Below are 23,199 nucleotides of genomic sequence, written 5' to 3'. Positions count from 1 at the left end.
GAAGGTAGATTGAAATTAGATATTCAGAAGAAATCATTTACTCTGAGAGTGGTGAGGCACTGGAGCAGGTTGCCCAGAAAGGTTGTCGGATGGTGCCCCATCCCTGGAAGCCTTCAAGGCCAGGCTGGATGGGGCTTTAAGCAACCTGATTTTGAGGAAGGTGTCCCTGACACAGCCAGGACAGCTGACCCAAAGGGACTAAACAGACGTTCCAGACCATCCAGCAGCCCCTGCAGCCCACCACCCCACTACCAAAAGCATCTCTCAGCCTGCAGCAGAGGAGTCTGCTGGGGAAGAGCTGGGGAGGACCTACCAGCAGGATCAGGGAGGGCAGTTTGGGTGCCAGTTCCTGCCCAGGGGTCCAAACCTTCTCTCCACTTAGATCCTGCAGGAGAGGTTACTCTGTCTGTGGGTGCTGGGCAGGCATCCTTGGGCTCCTTGGGGGCCCAAGGCTGTAGAAGATGGGTGCTACCAGTGAGTGCATCATGAGGCATCACACAGAGCCACTTTTGCTGGAAACTGCCTGTGGCTGGCGGGATGGAAATGTCTCCGTCAGCAGGAATATAATCCAGGGACTGGGGGTTCTGGCATCCCCCCAGCCAGACCCCAATCCCATTGGTCCCAAGACATGCCCGTTCCCCACTATTACAGCTTTGAGCTCTACTCCAATTGGTTAGCCTCAGAGAGACACCCCGACACCTGGGCAAGGAAGCACTGGATCTGGGGCAAAGCCCCCAGAGGGTTTTAATATTAACATTTGCCAACACACAGCATAAAAACAGGGGAATACCAAGAGGGGAAATACCCGTGTGTGTCTGCTGCCTTCTGGAAAAGGGAGACCATTCCCTGGGGCTCACAGCTCTCCCAGTGGCACTGAGCTCTCCTCCCTCCCGGCTGCACCCAGCTGCTCAGCAGGGCTGGGCTCTGCTGGCCTGGGGCTCTGGGACCCTTGTGCATGGGGCTCCGGTGACACATCCTGGGTGTCCTCGTGGGGACATGCCAGGGACACCTCTTCAGCATCGTCATAGCCCATGCGTCCCAGGAAAGGGGACGAGGTGTCTCCCTCAGCTCCAGGGTTCCCAGCACTTCTCTGGGAGCGCAGGCTTCCCCCTGTAAGCATCAAGGCAGGCTGCTGTGATTGGGTCTGTGGGGTGTCCCTCGGGGCTGTACATCACCTTCCTCCTCCTTGCCAGCTCTGAGACATTCAGCCCATTCTCCAGGCCCCCGGAAATATCCCAGGGCAGGTTCTCCATGTTGGGAGGTCAGGCTCTCGATACAGCATGGACCTGTCTGGCCCTGGGGTTGTCACCTAGGAAGCGGCAGCGCTGCATTACCCTCTCACCTGTGGCTGCATCCCTGGGCCCATCTCCTTCCTCTGGTATCCTGGGCACTTCCCAGTCCCCCTGCCCAGGGACAGGATCCTCCCCAGGGTCAGAAACCTCCCCAGCATCGTCGTAGCCATCCGCTGGGTCACCTCTGGGCAGTACAGGGACATCTGAAACGAGAGTAGGTGGTGGCAGTGAGAAGAGATGTCGTGCAGAGCAGAGGATGGGAGGGTGTGCGGGGACACAGGGCTGACACGCTGCTGGTGTCAGGGCCAAAGCAGAGCCCTCGTCCTTCCAGCTCTGATGATGGCACTCAGTGGCACTGCTGTCTGTCTGTCTGCAGGCAGGAGACATGGAGCTCTTTCTCCCCCCACCCGAGCTCTGATCCCTGGGGTGGCTCCAGACCATCCTCCTCCTCACTGTGCCTGGGGTAGGGCTGCAGCTGGGTCAGGAACCCCTCTGAAGAGGAGCCTGCAGAGAGCTGCAGCGGGTGCTCTGGGATGAGCCCTGCTGCCCTGACTTGTGGTCAGCACTGCTGGGGATGGGCACCATGGGGGGAGACCAGTTCCCTTGGGACGAGGCATTTTTCAGAGAGGCTCCCAGACCTGCCCTAAGACAGCACCTTCACTCAGCCCTTGGCTGTGCCCTGGGTGCAGGGCCAGGCAGAGGGGGGCTGTCCCCTCTGGGATGGGCAGAGCTGGTGGGGAGGAAGCTCCTCTGTGGGGACCAGCACCTGGATGTTCTCCCACAGACCTCACGGCCCAACCATTTCAGGGACCATGGGCAGGAGCTGCAGGGCACAGCCCTGCTCTGGGACAGGGAGAAAGGGCCCTGCAGATGTGCCCCTGCAGGGACCTGCACCGACCTGAGAGACTGAACCTCGGCTGCTTCTGCAATGCCAGGCTGTAAGTGATCTCCTCATACACGGCCTCAGGGAAGGGCTCCCCAGCTCTCCCGGAACCTGGGGACAGAGGCAGGGCTGGTCTGGGGATGGGCAGAGAGGGACGGGACCCCACTGGGGTCCCCCAGGCCCATTCCCTGGGCCAGCACAGGGCTGTCCCCACAGCACAGCCCCACTGTGTTGTGTTGGCACTGCGGCCACAACCCCGGGGATGGCAGTATCCCCATGGAGATGGTCTGGGGCAGCGTCAGCCTTGCACCATCTCTTTGGAGACAGCCCTTGTGCCGCTTTGTTCCCTGGGTCACGTCCCAGTGCAGACCCTGCACCAGCTCCTGCATTTCCCCTCCCCATGGAGCTGCTCCATCTCTGCCCCACGCGTCAATAGCACAGCCTGTGACCTGTTGGGGGGTGGCTGGAACCACATTGATGGACCCTGCTGCCCCACACTCCTCCTGCCAGTGCTGCCCAGAGCACTGCCAGCAGTGCATCCTCCCTGTCTCCCCCAGCCCAGCTCTCACATTTCTCTTCTCACCCCAGGACTGATGCCCCAGGGTCTGGGCTCTCTCCATCCCTTGATGTTGGTGCCCCATGGTCTGTCAGTAGGTGGGGCAGCACATGGGGCAAGAGGCAGCACATAGCTCTGTTTCTGTGCCCCAGGACACCAACACCCCCAGCACACCCAGCCCTTCCAGGAGGTATCTCCCCCCCAGGACCACTGGGGAAGGACCCACCTCTGCGCCGAGCCCTGGCGCTTTGCACCTGCCCAGCCAGGAGGGCCAGGAGCAGGCAGAGGAGTGCCCCCAGGATGATGCAGATGATGACAGGCACCGAGAGTCTCTCACTGGTGGTGGTCAGAGGGCCCCGGGGGGGATCTGCATGGGCAGAAACATGGCAGGGGCAGCATCAGGCCTGGGAGAGGTTGGGGGTGGGACACGCCACTCCTGACCACATAAGGCAGCAGGTGCTGCAGGTGCTGGGGGGGACAGGGCTGGGTGATGGGGCAGCTCCCAGCCTTCTGGGTACATCACAGACTTCTAGCTCCCTCGATTTCCTGGGAGATTCACAGCCCAGCAGGGAGCCCCTTCCCCTGGCTGTGGGTCACAGCCTGGACATGGGTAGACCCAGCCCCAGGGGAAGGACAACTTACCTGCTTGTGGGGAGGATGTTGCTGTCCTGGGTGCAGCTGCAGGGGAGCAGAAGGAGAGCCAGGCTGAGAGGCCAGGCAGCCTCCCTGGCAGAAGGCCCCAACATGTGCCACCTGAATTGTCCCTCCTGCGGGGCTGGGCAGGGTGGCAGGGACAGGGCCCAGCACCACTGCTCTGGGCTGCTCACAGGACAGTGCAGGCAGCCCAGGGGATGTGCTGGGACATCCAGCCCCACAGAGGCTGCTCCCCACCCACCACCAGCCTCCAAGTCTGCAGGGACACCCTTGCTCAGGCCCGCAGTGGGGCCATGCCAGGATCCAGCAGGGCAGACGCCCAAGCCAGCTCCTTGCCAAGCCCCCAGCGATGTCTCCCAGCCCCACTGCTCACCTGAGCAATGCACAGCCGCATCTGCCTTATGCTGGCAGGCACCGCTGTCCCCTGGCTGGGCCCAGCAGTCCTGCAGAGACAGCTCCGTTCCCCCGCACTCCATCAGCCAGATGGGGCCCGTCCCCTCTCCAAAGGCAGCCTGGCCCAGGGCATAGACCGCGGGGCCACAGCCCAGCTGCCTGCATGCCACCTCGGCGTCCCGCACGTCCCAGGCATTGTCACACAGCGTCCCCCAGGCGCCGCGCTGCCAGACCTCCACTCTGCCTGAGCAGCCGTCCTTGCCTCCCACGGTGCGGATCTTCTCCCTGTCTGGGGAGGCAGCGACCTCCCATTGCACCGGGACAGCTGGGACAGCCCTGCCAGGTGAGGGGGGCACGCGCAGGGGCAGCTCCCTACCTGTGCACCTCGTGGAGTTGGGGCATGCAGCCACCTGTGGCCTTTCTGTCCATGTCCCAAAAGAAAGAGAAGTTGGGCTGAAGGGACTGCTTTGGGGGGTCGTGCAGGAGAGATCAGGGCTGACCTCTGCTCGCACGTCCCCATGCTGCCTGGGTCAGGGCAGCAGCAGAACCCCGTTCATTCAGGGGACATGCACGGCACTGAAGGGGGACCTGAGTGCGCATCCCCACAGGGTCCCTGGTTCACAGAGCAGCAGGAGGCTGTCCGTGGATGGAGGACTCCTGCAAGCCCTGCATGGTCTCCTCTGAGACCTTGCCTGGAGATGCCTCTGCATCCCCCAGGAGCTGCTGAAAGCCTGACTGTTGACTGCTGCTGGTGGACGTGGATGGCTCTGAGAGTTAAAGTCACCTTTGTGCCACCAGCAGCAACAGGGTCTAATGCAGAAAGTCAAAGCCCCTCTGGGTTCCTTTCCTGCATTTGACCATACCCAGTGGGGAGCAGGACCCGGTTCCTTGATGAATCAGATTTACCATTGCAGGTGATGTGGGTCTCTTCTCGGAGGTCATCACACGACTGCGGATGCCAGGGAGTAGAGGGACACTGCCAGAAGGAGCTGTTGCTCTTCCCACATTCCACATGATCCAGCCACGCAGTGCCAGACAGCTTGGCATAGACTGAGGTTGTTTCCTGGTTCCCTTCATTCCCACAGCCCAGCTCCTTGCACACCAGTGACACCGTCTCGGTAGTCATCAAGTTGGAGCAAACGCTGCCCCACGTCCCATTGTAGAAAACCTGCAGGCGCCCGGAGCAGCCGTCGCTGTTCTCCAGCCTCAGGGCCATGAACTCTGGAAGGAGGAAAGGTCGCAAGGATGGCCTTGGACGTCAGTCACTTACAGCCTTGGCTCTAACTGGCTCTGCCCTCACCCCAGCCTCCCAGGCCCCAGCTCCCAGCCCTGCCTCTCTCCAAGACCTAAGCCGCAGGCACCTCTCAGAAAAACTGCTGCTGCCAGGAGCCCCTGGGCTGCCTGGCCCCAGACCCAGCACTGCAGCACCCGCAGCACGTGGGCCCAAGGAAATGGGCCCAGGCACTGGGGGCTGCTGCAGCCTGCTCTGCCCCACCGGGCTCAGGCCAGGCTGAGGAACCCCTTGGAGCTGCCAGAAAAGCCCCCTGTTCCCGGGGGCTGCTGGGGCTCTTGGGGAGCTGCTGTTTGATGGGGCACATCTGGGGAGCAGGTAAAGGGGGGTCCTCAGGCAGGGACAGAGTGTGGTGTCAGGTATGCACGTCCCCAGCCACCAGCCAGACATGGGGCAAAAGAGCAGGCAGAGAGCAGCCCTGGGCTGACACGAGCTCCTGGTGCAAAGGCAGGCACCGAGGAGAGCCAGGAGGTGCTGGCACAGCCCCAGGGGCACAGGGCAGGCAGGAGATGCTGGGCAGTGGGTCAGCACAGCCTGGAGGGGCCATGTCTCCAGGGTTTGGCTCTCATAGCGTGACCCTGGCAGAGTAACATGGTGCTGCTTGCCACCCTGCCCCTCTGTCCAAGCCCAGTGCTCCTCTCCTCTGAGCAGCCCCCCTGCTTTGGCCGAGGTTCTCTTGTCTGCTGGGGGCACAACCCAAAAGGCCTGGGCCATGGCACGCCCTTCCCTGAGGCTGCTGGTGGCTGGGGGAGTTGCTCTAGATTCCCCTGGCATAGGGACCAGCCTGCCAGACAGGGCCTGGGCAAATGGGAGGAGAAAGATGGGAACCAGCCAGCACGATGGGGAAGGGTGGGGGCTTTCCTCTCCCAGCCCCGGGCACCTCCCCAGGTTGGCTGCTCCAGCTTCAGGGCCAGGCTGGGTGCGCTCCCACTGGGCTTTCCCCAGGGACAAGGGACACCAGCAGTGACAGAGCCAGCTCAGAGTGCAACTTGACACACAGAGCCATGTTCTGGTGTCCACTTGTTGTTTCCTGAGGTCACAGCCAGGTCCCTTAGAAGTGTCCTCGTCCCAGAGGTAGGGAACAAGTTCATTCCTTACCTGAGCATGTCACTCCAGCATCCCAGCTGTGAGAGCAGCCTGTTTGCCCCCATCCGCTGTGTGTGCAGTCAGACAGGGCAGACTCAGTGCCATTACAGTGTACATCATCCATCCAAACGGAACCAGATCCTGGCCCAAAGTGTGCTTTCTGAAGAGCTTCAAGAGCAACCCCACAGCCCAGCTGCCTGCAAACCACTGCAGCATCGGACATGTCCCAGCGGTCACTGCACACGGTCCCCCACTGGCCCTGGTGTTTCACCTCCACTCTCCCAGCACAGCGCCTGCTGCCATCCGCCAGCCTCACCTCCGCAGCCCCTTCAAACACCAACACAGGAAGCGTCAGGAGAGCTTCGAGCCCCACACTTCAGGTGTCTGAGTGCCCCCTGCTCAGGCAGACTCACAGTTCCCAGGGTGGGAGGCCTTTCCCCACAGGCTGATACTGGGGTTTTGGGGGCGTCTTTCCTCTCCCCATGGGCTGCACTGGTTTGGGGGTGCACAGCTCTATTTCTCCTGGGCCTTTTTTCTGCCCCACAGCCCTCATAACCCACTCTTCCCACCCCAGTGGCTCCCTGCCCATGCCCGCCCACACACCACCCCCAGTCCTTCACAGGGCTCCCACTCCTCCCCAGCCCAGCACCCTCTGAAAAGCCCCTTGGACGTAGGCCCATACTTCCTCCTGTCCATCACCTGTCCCAGGCACCTCTCAAATGCAACAAAACCCCAGGGGCTGCTGGCAGCCCTCCTGTTGACAGCTGCTGGTGGACATGGGTGGCTCTGAGAGCTGAAGTCACCTTTGTGTCACCAACAGCAACAGGGTCTAATATAAGAAAGTCAAAGCCCCTCTGGGTTCCTTCTCTGCATTTGACCATACCCAGTGGGGAAGATGACCTGGGGGCCTGATGAATTAGAGTTACCATTGCAGGTGATGTGGGCCTCTTCTCGGAGGTCATCACACGACTGCGGATGCCAGGGAGTAGAGGGACACTGCCAGAAGGAGCTGTTGCTCTTCCCACACTCCACATGATCCAGCCATGCGGTGCCAGACAGCTTGGCATAGACTGAGGATGTTTCCAGCTGCCCTCTGTCCCCACAGCCCAGCTCCTTGCACACCAGGGAAACTGTCTGGGTAGTCATCGAATTGGAGCAAACGCTGCCCCACGTCCCGTTGTAGAAAACCTGCAGGCGCCCGGAGCAGCCGTCGCTGTTCTCCAGCCTCAGGGCCATGAACTCTGGAAGGAGGAAAGGCCCCAGCGACGTCCTTGGACATCAGCCACTGATGGCCTTGGCCCTAACTGGCTCTGCCCTCACCCCAGCCTCCCAGGCCCCAGCTCCCAGCCCAGCTCCCAGCACAGACCTGAGCAGACGACTCCCACGTCCTCCTTGTGCCCGCAGTCGTGCTGCCCCCAGGCCTCAGCAGGGCAGTCCCAGAGAGCAGCTTCAGCCCCAGAGCAGTTGACGCCATCCAGCCAGATCTGCCCGGAGCCCTCCCTGAACCGAGCGGAGCTGGCTGCCTCCAGGGCCCCTCCACAGCCCAGCTGGCGGCAAACGACGGCGGCATCGGCCAGGTCCCAGGCGTTGTCGCAGACGGTGCCCCAGCGCCCCTGGTAGTAGATCTCCACTCTCCCGGCACAGCGCCCAGCCCCGTCCGCCAGCCGGACCCGCCGGCTCCCTGCAGCGGGGAGAAGCCCCGGCCATCAGGGGCTGGCTGCCCCCCCGGCCCCACACCTGGGGGACGTGCAGCACCACTCACCCCGGCACACGGCCCCCACGTCCTCCATGATCCCTGCTGCCCTTGCCTTTTCGGGCAGAGAGGTGTTGCAGAGGCTCAGGTCAGCCTCTTGCCCTGTGCACTGCACCCCGTGCAGCCCCACGGGGCCCAGCCCTCGCTCGGCCCTCACAGGGGTGTAGGCTGCCTCTGCCTCTCCGCACTGCAGCTGCCGGCACACCACGCTGGCCTCCTGCATGTCCCACTGTTCATCCAGGACTCTGCCCCACGTCCCGTGCTGGAAGACCTCCACGCGCCCATCGCACCGGCTCCCTCCGCCCACCAGCCGCAGAGACATGGGGCGAGCCGGGCCTGGTGAGAGAAGAAATTCAGCCAGGCGCTGCCATGGGGTCCCCAGCTCTGGGTGGCCGTGTCATGCACCAGGGGCAAATGGACTTTGCAGCACTGCCCAGCACTCACCTGAGCAAATGACAACAGCAGCGTTCTCGTGAGCGCACGGCGAGGCCCCCAGGGCAGTCACCGGGCACTGCCCCAGGTGGGCTTCAGTCCCGTCACAGTGGAACGAGTCTCTCCAGACGGGGCCAGTTCCTCTCCCAAAATGCCCTCCTCCAGGAATGGACTCAGCAAAGCCACAGCCGAGGTGCCGACAGAGAACGTGGGCGTCCAAGAGGTCCCAGCGGGAGGCACAGAGGGTCCCCCACGTCCCCAGCACCTCCACCTGCACCCTGCCCGCACACGCTGTGCTGCCGTTCACCAGCCTGAACCCTGTGTACTCTGGGGACAAAGGAGGGTGAGAGAGGCCACATTTGTGCTCTTGCTCCCACAGGAGCTGCAGGTGAGGCCAAAGGGACAACGTGCCTTTCTCCTCCTGCAGCACTCTTTTACGGCTGCAGACCACCACCTCACCCCACCTGCCCCCCACCCAGCATAGCCCAGTGCCCACCCTGCTTTCCTGCCCCTACCACAGACCCCGTGGGCACCATCCCACACCGAGTCCTTACGTGTGCAGGTGACGTGGGTGCTATTGCCATGGGTGCAGTGCTGGTCCCTGGGGGCCCCCCAGGGGCAGAAGAGGATGGTGGATTCGTTCCCCACACACTGCGGCTCTCTGTCCCAGAAAGGACCAGCCCCTTCTCCCAGGTGAGCTGCCCCATGGACAGACAGGGCTGTGCCACACTGCAGCTCCCTGCAGACCACCTCGGCAGCTTTGGCACCAAACTGGGAGTCACAGACAGCTTTCCACTGGTCCCTGTCGTAGACCTCCACACTTCCTGAGCAGGGGCTGTCCCCTCCGACCAGCCGGACAAATCCTGGAGCAACCAAGGAGACCTGTGAGTTCCCGGAGCCCTCTGGCACTTCCATGCCCACCTCCCACCTCATCCCTAAAGTGGCCACATGCAGAGCCCCTCGGCCAGCCCAGCAGCACTCAGTGGGTGCCGATGGCACAAACAGGTCAGGGCCACCTTGCTGCTCCTCAGAAACTAGCCCAGGACCCATGGGCTATCCTCTCTCCAAACCCTAAGACGCAGGCACCTCTCAGACAAACTGCTGCTGCCAGGAGCCCCTGGGCTGACCGGCACCAAGGAGAGCCAGGAGGTGCTGGCACAGCCCCAGGGGCACAGGGCAGGCAGGAGATGCTGGGCAGTGGGTCAGCACAGCCTGGAGGGGCCATGTCTCCAGGGTTTGGCTCTCATAGCGTGACCCTGGCAGAGTAACATGGTGCTGCTTGCCACCCTGCCCCTCTGTCCAAGCCCAGTGCTCCTCTCCTCTGAGCAGCCCCCCTGCTTTGGCCGAGGTTCTCTTGTCTGCTGGGGGCACAACCCAAAGTTCCTGGGCCATTGCACACCCTTCCCTGAGGCTGCTGGTGGCTGGGGGAGTTGCTCTAGATTCCCCTGGCATAGGGACCATCCTGCCAGACAGGGCCTGGGCAAATGGGAGGAGAAAGATGGGAACCAGCCAGCACGATGGGGAAGGGTGGGGGCTTTCCTCTCCCAGCCCCGGGCACCTCCCCAGGTTGGCTGCTCCAGCTTCAGGGCCAGGCTGGGTGCGCTCCCACTGGGCTTTCCCCAGGGACAAGGGACACCAGCAGTGACAGAGCCAGCTCAGAGTGCAACTTGACACACAGAGCCATGTTCCGGTGTCCACTTGTTGTTTCCTGAGGTCACAGCCAGGTCCCTTAGAAGTGTCCTCGTCCCAGAGGTAGGGAACAAGTTCATTCCTTACCTGAACATGTCACTCCAGCGTCCTCCCTGTGATGGCAGTTTGTTTGCCCCCATCCGCTGTGTGTGCAGTCAGACAGGGCAGACTCAGTGCCATTACAGTGAACATCATCCATCCAAATGGAACCAGACCCTGGCCCAAAGTGTGCTTTCTGAAGAGCTTCAAGAGCAACCCCACAGCCCAGCTGCCTGCAAACCACTGCAGCATCGAAGATGTCCCAGTAGTCATCACACACGGTCCCCCACTGGCCCTGGTGTTTCACCTCCACTCTCCCAGCACAGCGCCTGCTGCCATCCGCCAGCCTCACCTCTGCAGCCCCTTCAAACACCAACACAGGAAGGGTCAGGAGAGCTGCAAGCCCCACACTGCGGGTCTCCTGCCCCCTGCCCAAGCAGACTCACAGTTCCCAGGGTGCGAGCCCTGTCCTGCATGCTGTCCTAGGTGGTGGTGGGGGTTCATCCTTTCCCTTGGGGCAGAGCTGGGCTGAGATTGCACAGCTCTGTCCCTCCTGGGACATTCACTGCCCCACAGCCCTCAGCACCTCCTCCCATCCCAGTGGCTCCCTGCCTTGCCCATGCCCACCCACACACCACCCCCAGTCCTGCACAGGGCTCCCACTCCTCCCCAGCCCAGCACCCTCTGAAAAGCCCCATGGCCCTAGGCCCATACTTCTCCTTGTCCATCACCTGCCCCAGAAACTTCCAAAACACACCAAAACCTCTGGGGCTTCCTGTCTGTCCTGGGGGCACCGAGTCAAACACAAGGCTCCCCCCCCTACCTGTATCCCCTCCTTATCCCTGCTTTCAGCCCAGCTTCTGCACTTGGCCAGGGCCCCCAAGGAAGGACACCTCTCTGACACCTCTGGATGTAGACGCCCCAGTCCCCTTCTCTCTATGGGGCACAACCTGCCCTCCTGGGGTCAGGGTTTCCTCTGATCCCAGGGTCAGGGAGTGGCACACAACCCCTCTGGGGGACCCCAGGCAATAGATGTGCCCTGGAGATCGCTAAGAGCCACTGTCACTACCTGGGCCTCCTCCAGCTCCAGAGGTAAAGTCTTGGGGAACAAGGGGTCTCAAAAGGGTACCTGAAAGACAAGGTGTCTGGAAATGCAGACAGGCATGGCCTGCCATAATCATGGGAGCTGTAGAAATGGATTACCCTCTCCCACCCAGACAGGCACAGATTAAAGCACAGGGCTGAGGGACTGAGAACCTTCTGCCTCTCATTTCAGTGGTGCCTGGAAAGCAAACCCAATCCCAGAAGGATCCCAATGACCCCACTGCTGCCCGCTGGCCCCAGGCTGTTGAAAAAAGCAGCTGGCACTTACCTCTGCAAGGCTGCAACCAGAGGAGCAGCCACAGCACCCAAGGGGACAGGAGTCCCTCTGTCCCCATCCTGAGGCTCCTGCCCTCACTGCACGGCCCTGCTGCTGGAGTTCCTGGGGACCGACAGGGCAATGGTGATGATGGGAGGGCAATATATCTGTGCAGATGCTGTCCCAGCTGCAGGAGGAGCCAATCGAAGCAGCAGGCACCTTTTTAGACGTTATCGGCACTTATCTCCCCTCCGACGCAGCCCAGCTCTCCAATGAACTTCTCCAGCGCTCTTCATGACCATATATGAGGGACGGCTCCGCTGCGGGTCTCACGTCACTGCGGTGGGAGATCATCGTGGGGTAGGGCTGGGTGTGGGGGCAGATGGGTCTGACACCCCTTGCAGCCCGCTGTGGGGACCGGGAGCACGGAGCATCTCCTGAGCTGTAGCGTCCAAGAGCCCAAGGTGCGATTGTCCGGCCGTCCCTGCGCCATGGGATCCACGGGGCTGGGCCTGCAGCGGGGCTGTGTCAGGCTGGGAAGGGCCCAGCCCCTGCCCCTGCTACAGCCCCCGCTGTGCTGGCAGCAGCAGCTGGGAAAGGCCCTTGGGCAGGGCCCGAGCCCCATGCCGGGAGCGCTGGCTGGCCCGTCCCTCCCCAGGGAGCCTCCTGTGGGGTCCTGGCAGCAGCCAGAGCTGGTCCAGGGCCTGCCCTGGCAGCAGAGCTGCAGCCCAGAGCCTCAGGCGTCTCCCCGGCTCTCAGCGTGTCACCCAGGGGCCGTTATTCCCCGCGGCGGGTCGGGAGCTGGAGCCTGCCTGCCACTGCAGGTGCACAAACCGCAGCCCACGTGACATGGCGCCCGGGCAGGAAGGCGGTGGTTTCCTCCTGGCCCCGTGCCCAGGCCTGGCCCTGCGCTGCCTCCCAGCCTCCTCACAGCACCAAGCCTGGCAGGGTTCAAGAAGTGCTTGGACAATGCTCTCAGACATATAGCTTATTTTATATGTATATATACACATATAATTTTTAAATATATGTACATTTAATAAATATATAAAATATGATATATATCATTATATTATATATTATTACATTATATATTATTATATTATATTGTATTGTATTACATTACATTACATTATATTATTATTTTATATTATAGATTTTATCTTTATAATATATATTTATATTACATTTTATATATACTATATTATATATAGTATATTATTATACATAATATATCAGGTTAGATTATATATATTATTTTATATTATATGTATTATTATTATATTGCATAATATATTAATTATATTATATTATTATATATTATAATACATTATATTTTTATATATTATAGTTTATGTTATTTTATGTTATTTTATGTTATATTATTATATATATAATTTTTAGTTTTTATAAATATGTTTTATATTTTTTATTATTTTTAATATTTTTAATATATATTTATACTCTTTATAGTTTTTTAGATACAAATAGTTCATTTTTTAATCTAGATATTTGATGTTTCTGTCCAACCCAGCTCCAGGTGATGCCATAGCATCTTCACCTGTCACAGGCCTGCTCCTGGCCTGTATTCAGAGAGCAAAGACCTCACAAACACCTACACAAGTTCTTGGCCTGTAGCTCCCCACAGACCCACACAAGCCATGTGCTTATTCCTGGCCTACTGGCTTCTCAGGCACCAGGGTCCTCACAGCATCTAGCACAGGCCATGTTTGCTCTCAGCCAGTTAGTTACACAGGCACCACTGGCATCCAAACGACATTCACAGGCCAGGGGCCTGCTCCTGGCCTATCAACTCCTCAGCTGACCATGACCTCATAAGCACATGTTGCCTAATGGAAGGTGTCCCTGCCTGTAGCAAGGGGGGTGGGACTAGATGGTCACTAGGGTTCTTACAACCCAAACCATTCCATGATTCTGTGATTCTCTGACATCCATGCAGCCACTGACCTGAGCACCACATAGACACCTATTTGAGCAGAAAGCTCACCTATGAACAAGTGTGATGCACCAGTAGACAGGTGCCTGGGGTTTCTGTTGGATGGCAGGAGTAATCAAGCATGGGATGCCATCGCCGACATGATATCATAAGCTCCCAAAGACCCACACAAGCCATGTGCTTATTCCTGGCCTACAAGCTTCTCAGGCACCAGGGTCCTCACAGTGTCTAGCACAGGCCATGTTTGCTCTCGGCCTGTCAGCTACTCAGGCACCACCTGCCATGGGCCTGCTCCTGGCCTATCAGATCTTCAGCTGACAGTGACCTCAAAAGCAGAGATGATCTATTGGAAGATGTCAGTGTCCCTGTCCATGACAGGGGGTGGGTGCTCATGTTCAGCTGGCTGTTGACCAACATCCCCAGGTGCTTTTCTGCTGGGCAGCTTTCCAGCCACTCTTCCCCAAGCCTATGCTGCTGCACGGGGTTGTTATGATCCAAGTGCAGGAGCTGGCACTTAATTGTTGTTGAATGTCATGTGATTGGACTCAGTCCATCAATCCAGGTCCCTCTTTCCAGGTCCCTCTGCAAACCTTTCCTACCCACAAGAAGATCAACTGTCCCACCTAACTTGTTATCATCTGCAAATGTACTGAGGGTGCACTTATTTCTCTCATTCAGATCATCCATCAAAATAGTAAACAAAACTGGACCCAGTACTGAGTCCTGGGGAGTGCCACCGGTGACCGTCCACCAACTGGACTGATCTCTCTTCACTCAGACTCTTTGAGCATGGCCTTCCAGACAATTCTTCAAGCAGCAAACTGTACACTTGTCCAAGCCATGAGCAGCCAGATGGGTTGTCATTCTGCAGGGCTGCTGCTGCTGAGTCCACATGGAGAAGATGTAGCTCCTTCTTTTATGCTTTTTCTAATGCCCTGTGCTCAGTCCTTTCAAACCAACTAAGCATGAATCTGGTGCTTGTGATGAGCTGGTGCTCAGCTCCTGTTCCAGTTACTTGCTAGCATGTATCATTGTCGTTGAGTTTGTACAGCATGGGCATTCTTACATTCCCTTTTGTCTCTCTTTGCTTGAGTCTGCATTGTCAATGGTAGTTCAGGAAGACCAGAGGGAGTGGCTGCAGGGGACGCATGAGGTTGCATCTGTCATGGTAGGACTTTGGTCAGCATTCACAGTGCAGTGACTCAAGCTGTGACACAGCCAGGAGTTGCACACTTTGAGGGAATCCCAAAGGTAGTTCCTTCTTGAAGGGCGATGCCATCCTGAGTCCTGTCCTTGTCTGTGCAGCACCGGTCAAAGGGTCGATATAAGTTTCTCCTCAGAAGAAAGGCCCCACCATGAGGGGCTGCCTAGAGCTGGGCTCCTCTCCACAGTTCTGACGCAGTCTTCTCCTGCAGGGACTCTTCATGGACTGCAGACTCCTTCAGGCCACATCCACCTGCTCCCACATGGGGTCTTCCATCAGTTGCGGTGTGGAGATCTGCTCCAACATGGTGCACCAAGGGCTGCAGGGGAACTTCTTCTCCAGCACCTGCAGCACCACCTCACCCTCTTTCTTCACTGACCTTGGTGTCTGCAGGGCTGTTTCTCTCAGATTCATGAGGCCAGACTGCTTCAGTAAGGGACTAGACCACAGCAATGCAGGATTTGGGGATCAGGTGATCAGGTTAGGGTTTAGGGATTAGATCTTGCCTTCCACAGTTAGTGGTTGGGAAGAGTATTAGAGGGAGGCTTGTGTTTTCTGCCTTGGTTTCTAGTCTGTGTCTAGTGTAGAGACTAGGTTATTTGTTGGGATTTTCTTCAGGGCTCTGTTGAGGAATCATGTTAAGGCTGGAATTCAATGTTAGGGACAAAAGGCTGAGGAATAGGGTGAGAACTGAGCTAAGAGTGTATGGTAAGGCCTTATGGGTTTGGGACTTGGCTAACCCATGCCAGGTGACATTTGAGGTTAGGGGTAAGAGTAGTGGATTCCTTGCAGAGAGAGGGATAGCATTTAGATGTAGGGATAGGGCTTATGGTTACTGCTTAGAAATATTGCCAGGGCTTGACATGAATGTTTTCCTAGTCAGTGTTGCAACAGCACAGCCTTACCTGAACCCCTCTCACCTCTTCCAGATCTTTCCGTCTGTTAGCCAAGTCCCTCTTCTCTCCCCCAAATCTCCCACCTTTATTCTCCCAGATTTCCCCTGACCTCCCCAAATGTGTCACCCTCTTGGGGACAGCTTTCTGATGGCCTTTATGACCTCAGAGGCTCTGCCTCCCTGCTGTTGGCCAGCCAGGGGCTGGGACAGAAGTGACCTCACAGCCAGCATCCAGAGGGCTACAAGGAACTGTTGTACTCAGGAGGCATCTTCCCAGCCCACCCAGGAGCACCGGGTGCACAACCCCTCAGGTACTCTGCCTGCCGACCAGCTTATGCTTCAGAAGGCCTCCCATGTGTCCCGACTCAGGTTTCCTCATGCAGCCTTTAGCAACTCCAGGGCATCCTGAAGGAAATGTCCACCCATGTGTGGAAAAGTGATTCAAGAACTGAATATATGCTTTAGGAAAATATACGTTTTAGGCAAACTCTGCAGAGAAGGAGTTGGTGTGACAGTTATGATGACTAGGATTGCTTTATTCAGCTGCTATTCTAGGGGACCATACCTCCAATGGGAAGTGAACTTCAGACTCTCTCTGTCCCACTGGAATTTATGTCACCCTTAGGGAACAGTTTCTGGCACCTGGACTTACTCAGGTTCATCTCACCACAACCATACTGTGTGCAGTCTCATATGGACAAGGGAAACATGGACTCCCAATGTAGTCATTCAGTGTCCATATCCAGAGGAAGAAACCACCTGTGTGAAATGGGGTGAGAGCCCAGTGCTGGGAAGAGTGGTTGCAAGGGGCTGCTCTTGGACCATTGCCCTGGAGCAGCATCTGCCAGGGTGTCCAGAGTACAAGGTCCAAGCCAAGCCCCTTGTCCTGGTTCCAGTTAGGACAGAGTTAATTTTCTTCCTAGTAGCTGGTAGGGTGCTATGTTTTGGATTAGGATGAGAAGAGCGCTGATAACATGCTGATGTTTTAATTGTTGCAGAGCAGTGCTTACACCAAGCCAAGGACTTCTCAGCTTCTTGCTCTGTGAATGAATGATTTATAAATAATGAATTATTTATAGCCCGATGGGCCCATGACACCTCAGGCCATCAAGGTAGAGATGCAACATACAGATGGGCTCGTGATTGAGGGGTGGACCTGACCATGGACACTATAGCACAGGTTATTCATGATTGTGAAACGTGCTGCAATCAAGCAAGCCAAACGGTCAAAGCCTCTTTGGTATGGAGGACGATGGCTGAAATATAAATATGGAGAGGCCTGGCAGATTGATTACATCGCACTCCCTCAAACCCGCAACGGCAAGCGCCACGTACTTACAATGGTGGAAGCAACCACCGGATGGCTGGAAACATATCCTGTGCCCCATGCCACTGCCCGGAACACTATCCTGGGCCTTGAAAAGCAAGTCCTATGGCGACATGGCACCCCAGAAAGAATTGAGTCAGACAATGGGACTCATTTCCGAAACAACCTTATAGACACTTGGGCCAAAGAACATGGTATTGAGTGGGTGTATCACATCCCCTATCATGCACCAGCCTCTGGAAAAGTTGAACGATACAATGGACTGTTGAAGACTACACTGAAAGCAATGGGTGCTGGGACATTCAAAAATTGGGATACACATTTGGCAAAGGCCACCTGGTTAGTCAATACCAGGGGATCTGCCAACCGAGCTGGACCTGCCCAATCAAACCTGTTACGCACTGTAGAAGGGGATAAAGTTCCTGTAGTGCACGTAAGAAACATGCTGGGTAAGACAGTCTGGGCTACTCCTGCCTCAGGAAAAGGCAAACCCATTCGTGGAATTGCTTTTGCTCAGGGACCTGGATGCACTTGGTGGGTAATGCAAAAGAATGGGGAGGTCCAGTGTGTACCTCAAGGGGATTTAATACTGGGTGAGAATAGCCCATGAGTTGAATTGTACTATGTTAATTATTATATAATACTGTATGTCATCACTACCATGATTGCTATATATCATAGATGAAAATGGTGATTAATTAGAATGTATTGGAAAGAGTGTAACCTGAGCACGACATAAATGGTATGGAATAAGGGGTGGATATCTGTCCTGGTTCCAGTTAGGCTAGAGTTAATTTTCCTCCTAGTAGCTGGTAGGGTGCTATGTTTTGGATTAGGATGAGAAGAGCGCTGATAACATGCTGATGTTTTAATTGTTGCAGAGTAGTGCTTACACTAAGCCAAGGACTTTTCAGCTTCTGGCTCTGTCCTGCCAGCGAGCAGGCTAGGGGTGCAGCAGGAGCTGGGAGGGGACAGACCCAGGACAGCTGACCCAAACTGGCCAAAGGGGTATTCCATACCATCTGACATCATGCTAAACAATATATAGGGGTGGCTGGCCGGGGTGGGGGGCCGGCTGCCCAGGGATAGGCTGGGCATCGGTCAGCGGGTGGTGAGCAATTGCATTGTGCATCACTTGTTTCATACACATTATTATTATTAATACTATTATCATTATTACTATTATTATTATTGTTATTATTATTATTATTTTCCTGTCTTAATAAACTGTCTTTATCTCAACTCACAGGCTTCACTTTCCCATTTCTCTCCCCCATCCCAGAGAGAGAGGGGGGAGGGTGATCGAAAGGCTGTGTGGTGTTTAGCTGCCGGCCGGGTTAAACCACAACACCCCTGCTCTGCTGATCCTCCCTGACTCTCCCAGGAGGACAGCCTTGAATGCTGTGGACACAGGCCAGTGAAGTCAATATCTCATAGGTGCTGGGCACCAACAGGCAGGAATGGAATCATCCCTCCCTGCAAAAAATATGATCCTGGGATTCCTAGCTTATCTGCCTGAGCCCACAGAGAAACAAGCAAAGCAAGGAGCCTCTTTCAAGTCAGTTCCTTTGAAATATCCATGACAGCAGGTCTGGGAGAAGAGCGGAGTCTTCAGACACTGCCCCAAGCAGATCTCCTTTTATGCTGCAGATGCTGGTACGGAGCCAGCTGTGTTAGAGAAGTGCCCCTGGCCTGTCCCTGCCTGTGGACACAGGACTGCCACACAGCAGCATGGTGAGCAAGCGACAAGAGCAATCAGTCCTCACAGCAACACAAGGGCTCCGTAGGAGAGTGTGGGAGGTGAAAGGGAGAGCAGCTAGGGACAGACCAAGCCCTGGGGCTCCCTGGCATTGCTAATGTGCCAGGACTCTGTTCCCCTCAACCTCTGCACACAGCCAAGTGCCACCACATTTCTCTGAGGATGGATCTCAGGCAAGCAAGTCACTGCAGGAACCATATTTTTATTTAAATACACATTAAATATATTATTTGGCCTGTAAATACACCTCATTTACACCAAGTCTCAGAGTCAGATGAAACATTAGGTAGTGAACTGGAAGGGAAAGAAAGAAGATTTTTTTGGGGGGGGGGGACAAATATATCACTACATAAGTAAAGCAAAAAGCAAAACAAACAAACAAACAAACAAACAAAAAATAACCATAATATATGTCTTGGCCTTTAATGAGTTACATTATGAGTGATATGCAATGGACATGCAGTTAATTGCTTCTCAAAAACCTCCAGTCATCACTTTCCACACTGCATCCTTCAGCTCCTGGTTCCTCATGCTGTAGACGAGGGGGTTCACTGCTGGAGGCACCACCGAGTACAGAACTGCCAGCAAAAGATTCAGGAATGAGAAGGACATGGAGGAGGGTTTCAGGTAGGCAAATATTGCAGTGGCGATGAACAGGGAGACCACAGCCAGGTGAGGGAGGCACGTGGAAAAGGCTTTGTGCCGGCCTTGATGGGAGGGGATCCTCAGCACAGCCCTGAAGATCTGCACATAAGACAGCACAAGGAAGACAAAACACCCAAATAATAAACAGACACTAGCCACAAGAAGCCCAGATTCTCTAAGGTAGGCATCTGAGCAGGAGAGCTTGAGGATCTGGGGAATTTCACAGAAGAACTGGTCCAGGGCATTGCCTTGGCAGATGGGGAGGGAAAAGGTATTGGCAGTGTGCAGCACAGCATAGAGAAAAGTACTGCCCCAGGCAGCTGCTGCCATGTTGACACAAGTTCTGCTGGTCATTATTATCCCATAGTGCAGGGGTTTGCAGATGGCAATGTAGCGGTCATAGGCCATGATGGTGAGAAGGTAAAATTCTTCTGTGACAAAGACAACAAAGAAAAAGACCTGGGTAGCACAGCCTGCATAGGAAATGGTCCTGGTGTCCCACAGGGAATTGGCCATGGCTTTGGGGACTGTGGTGGAGATGGAGCCCAGGTCGAGGAGGGCGAGGTTGAGGAGGAAGAAGTACATGGGGGTGTGGAGGCGGTGGTTGCAGGCTACGGCTGTGAGGATGAGGCCGTTGCCCAGGAGGGCAGCCAGGTAGATGCCCAGGAAGAGCCCGAAGTGCAGGAGCTGCAGCTCGCGTGTGTCTGTGAATGGCAGGAGGAGGAACTCTGTGGGGAAGCTGCTGTTGGACATTTGCTGCCTCCGGGCATGGATGTCTTTCCATGGAGGAAAAGCAAAGTCAAGTTAGCAAGACTTCTCTCAGCAAAACCGCTACCGTGTTTCACAGATTCCTCCTCAACAAGACACAGTGTCTTCCTTATGACGTCTGTTTTATTCTGTCTGAGGTGCCTCAATGTCCAGGCAGATCCCTCTGTGGGCTCAGCAGAAGTCAGTACTGCCCTACAATATCCAGTGAAGAGCGCTGGGGATGGATCTATGGTGCCCAAAGGCCAGAGGCATCACTATTTTCAGGCTCCAAGAAGGACATCCAACAATCCCATGAGAAACACTGAAGGTGGTTTTGGTGTTCTCTGTAGACAGAGGGGTGTGAAGAGAAAATCTGAGGCTTTTCACAGACCTACAGCTCTCTTTCAGTGTCATGCTGTGAAAGCCTCAGTGAAAGCCTGGCCTTTCCTTTCATTCTCCCCTAAAGTTGTCCCTGGGGTGCTGTGGATCTGTGAGCAAACTGCCCCAGGCAGCAGCCTCTGGGCACCAGCAGGACCCTGTCCTGCTGAGGGGGCTCCTTCCACCCACAGCTTTGCCCCACAGCACCCTGGGCAGCTCCCTGGGCAGGCTGAGTGCTGAGCCTGGAAGGCGGCAGAGGCCCTGCCCCGGCACACAGCCCCTGGGGCACAGCAGGGACCCTGGTCTGCACCACAGCCCTGGGCATCCCTGCCTGCAACCTGGCTGCACAGCCTGCAGCCGGCCCTGCAAGAAGGAACCCTCATGTCCTTCCCCTCTGACAGCTTTGGCAGGAAATCATTGATTCAGGAAACATCCCCATCCTCTGCACTGGACAAGCCAGTATATAAGCCAGGAAACGTATATTCTTCCAGTTTAGAGCCACACATCCCCGGTGACTACCAGCCATGGAACTGGCAACTGTAGAAGAGACCCCTAGGATACTTTCATCTGCCTTGCCCTTAAGCCTTAGACTTACCCTGTTTAGGGCTGGGAAGATTTGTCCTGCAGTGAGCTCTCAGCATCCCCCCTCCACACTGCCTTTAACATCCCCCTCCCTTCTCTCAGCTGCCCTTGTCCCCTGCAGGCAGTGCCCCCAGCCCTGCTGTGCTGTGCAGAGGAGCTGCTCGTGGGCAGAGCTGTCTCTCTGCAGCGCTGCCCACTTGCCAGGAGCTCCCATTGGTCCCAGGAGCCTGGCCCAGCTCAGCAGCACAGCTCCAGCCCAAGGCCTCGCTCTCTCTGCCCTCTCTTGTGTCCCTTGACATGTCTGTCACTGGGCCTCCAGGGAACCAACTTTGAAACAGACTGACGCAATCCCTGAAGTTCCCTCCCACAGCTGGGGAGAGACACTTACTTCCAGCAGTGCCATTTCTCCTATCAGGAGAAGCTTCATCAAAGAATCACCTTGTCCTCTTTCAGTTTTAGGCAGGACACCCAGACTGTGACTGGCAGGAATCACATTTTCCCAAGCTGAGGTAAGAGGTCACAAGGACTCAGCTGAGGCATCTCATCCTGAGTTTGATGTCCTTGGGCTCAAATGAGGCCCAGAGCCTTCAATACCAGTCACAAACTCACACAAGTTGGGATTTCTCTAACGTCTTCTCACGTACAGCACCTCTGAGGTGCCAGATGTTGTGTAAGATAGATTCCATGAGAACTTCAGAGATTGGAAAGGTAAGTATTAGCATTTTGCCAGGGTATGCCTCCAAAAAATATTGCCTTCCTTTTTGCCTTTTCCCTAACATGGGATCTTTCCCTTTACCTTTAGCTAAAAAAAAAAAATATAAAACTCCCCTTTAACATATCTCTCTCATCCCCCTATAAGGGAGATCCCCTATCTGACTTCTCTTCTCCAAGCTAAACAAGCCCAGCTCTCTCAGCCTATCCTCGTATAAGAGATGTTCCAGTCTCCTCATCATCTTTGTAGCCCTCCTCTGCACTCTCTCCAGTAGTTCCATGTCCCTTCTGTACTGGGAGGCCCAGAACTGGATACAATACTCCAGCTGAGGCCTCACCAGGGCTGAGTAGAGGGGGAGGATCACCTCCCTTGACCTGCAGGCAACACTCTTCCAAATGCACCCCAGGATACCGTGGGCCTTCTTGGCCACAAGGAAACATTGCTGACTCACGGCTAACATGTTGTCTACCAGGACTGCCTTGTCCTTCTCTGCAGAGCTGCTTTATAGCAGGTCACCCCCCAACGTGTCCTGGTGCATGGGGTTATTCCTTCCTAGGAGAAGGACCTTGCACTTGCCTCTGTTGAAATTCATGAGGTTCCTCACTGCCCAGCTCTACAGCCTACCGAGGTCCCTCCGAATGGTGGCACAGACCTATGCTGTATCAGCCACTCCTCACGGTTTTATGTCTTCAGCACATTTGCTAAGGGTGCATTCTGTTGCATCCTCTAGGATGAGTAAGTTAAACAAGACTGGACCCAGTACTGACCCCTGGGGGACAGCTGGGGATGTTCAGCCTGGAGAAGAGAATGCTCGGGGGTGACCTCATTGCAAATTTTCAGTACTTAAAGAGGGCTTATAAAAAAGATGGAGAGCAACTTTTTTTTTTTTTTTTTTTCTCAATCATTTAATGACAGGAGAAGGGGGAATGGTTCTAAATTAAAAGAAGGGAGATTTAGGTAGGTAAGGAGGAAATTCTTCCCTCAGAATGTGGTGAGGCACTGGAACAGGTTGCCCAGAGAGGCTGTGGATGCCCCATCCCTGGATGTGTTCAAACCCAGGTTGGCTGAGGCCCTGGCAACCTGATCTAATGCGTGGCATCCCTGCCCATGGCAGGGGGCTTGGAACTAGATGCCCTTAAAGGTTCCTTTCCAACCTAAGCCATTCTATGATTTCCCCTTGACGACTCCATGATGACTATTCCTGATCACCTTCTTAGCCCTGCACGTGCTTGGAGCTGACCTCCAGGATGAGCTGCTCCATCCCCTTTCCAGGGATGGAGGTGAGGCTGACTGGCCTGTAGGTTTTTTGCACCCTGCTTCTTGTCCTTTCTGAAGACAGTGGTGACGTTGGCTTTCTTCAGCGGAGAAGACAGAGAGAGGATCTCATCAATGTGTATAAGTATCTGAAGGAGGGTGTCAAGATGATGGAATCAGACTCTTTTCAGTGGAGCCCAGTGACAGGACAAGAGGCAACGGGCACAAACTGAAAAACAGGGAGTTCCATCTGAATATGAGAAAACACTTCTTTACTGTGAAGGTAAGAGAGCACTGGAACAGGTGGCCAT

The 23,199-nt window shown here is 55.7% G+C and overlaps 3 protein-coding genes across 3 annotated transcripts; all 3 read right to left on the bottom strand.

The window, feature by feature from the left end:
* Nucleotides 1-627: 627 nt before the first annotated feature.
* Nucleotides 628-5,297, bottom strand: LOC310887799 (antigen WC1.1-like). Its single transcript, XM_083813959.1, has 7 exons — nucleotides 4,155-5,297; nucleotides 3,759-4,067; nucleotides 3,374-3,409; nucleotides 2,958-3,098; nucleotides 2,191-2,286; nucleotides 1,343-1,495; nucleotides 628-1,110 (listed from the first exon to the last, which is right to left on the bottom strand). The coding sequence occupies exons 2-7, from the start codon at nucleotides 3,859-3,861 to the stop codon at nucleotides 854-856; spliced, it is 786 nt and encodes a 261-aa protein (XP_083670085.1). The 5' UTR covers nucleotides 3,862-4,067; nucleotides 4,155-5,297; the 3' UTR covers nucleotides 628-853.
* Nucleotides 5,298-7,026: 1,729 nt separating this feature from the next.
* On the bottom strand, nucleotides 7,027-9,255 carry LOC310887800 (scavenger receptor cysteine-rich type 1 protein M130-like; the record flags this gene model as incomplete). The annotated part of the gene is made up of 4 exons (XM_083813960.1): nucleotides 7,027-7,836; nucleotides 7,918-8,244; nucleotides 8,353-8,667; nucleotides 8,895-9,255. The coding sequence occupies 4 exons, from the start codon at nucleotides 9,253-9,255 to the stop codon at nucleotides 7,472-7,474; spliced, it is 1,368 nt and encodes a 455-aa protein (XP_083670086.1). The 3' UTR covers nucleotides 7,027-7,471.
* Nucleotides 9,256-18,904: 9,649 nt separating this feature from the next.
* On the bottom strand, nucleotides 18,905-19,968 carry LOC310887809 (olfactory receptor 14I1-like; the record flags this gene model as incomplete). The annotated part of the gene is made up of 1 exon (XM_083813983.1): nucleotides 18,905-19,968. One exon carries the CDS (start codon nucleotides 19,966-19,968, stop codon nucleotides 19,045-19,047), a length of 924 nt encoding a protein of 307 aa, XP_083670109.1. The 3' UTR covers nucleotides 18,905-19,044.
* Between the last annotated feature and the right edge of the window lie 3,231 nt (nucleotides 19,969-23,199).

This window comes from Anser anser (genome assembly GCF_964211835.1).
Source record: "Anser anser genome assembly, chromosome: 29".
Lineage (NCBI taxonomy): Eukaryota > Metazoa > Chordata > Aves > Anseriformes > Anatidae > Anser > Anser anser.
This window is presented reverse-complemented; position numbering and strand designations above follow the sequence as displayed.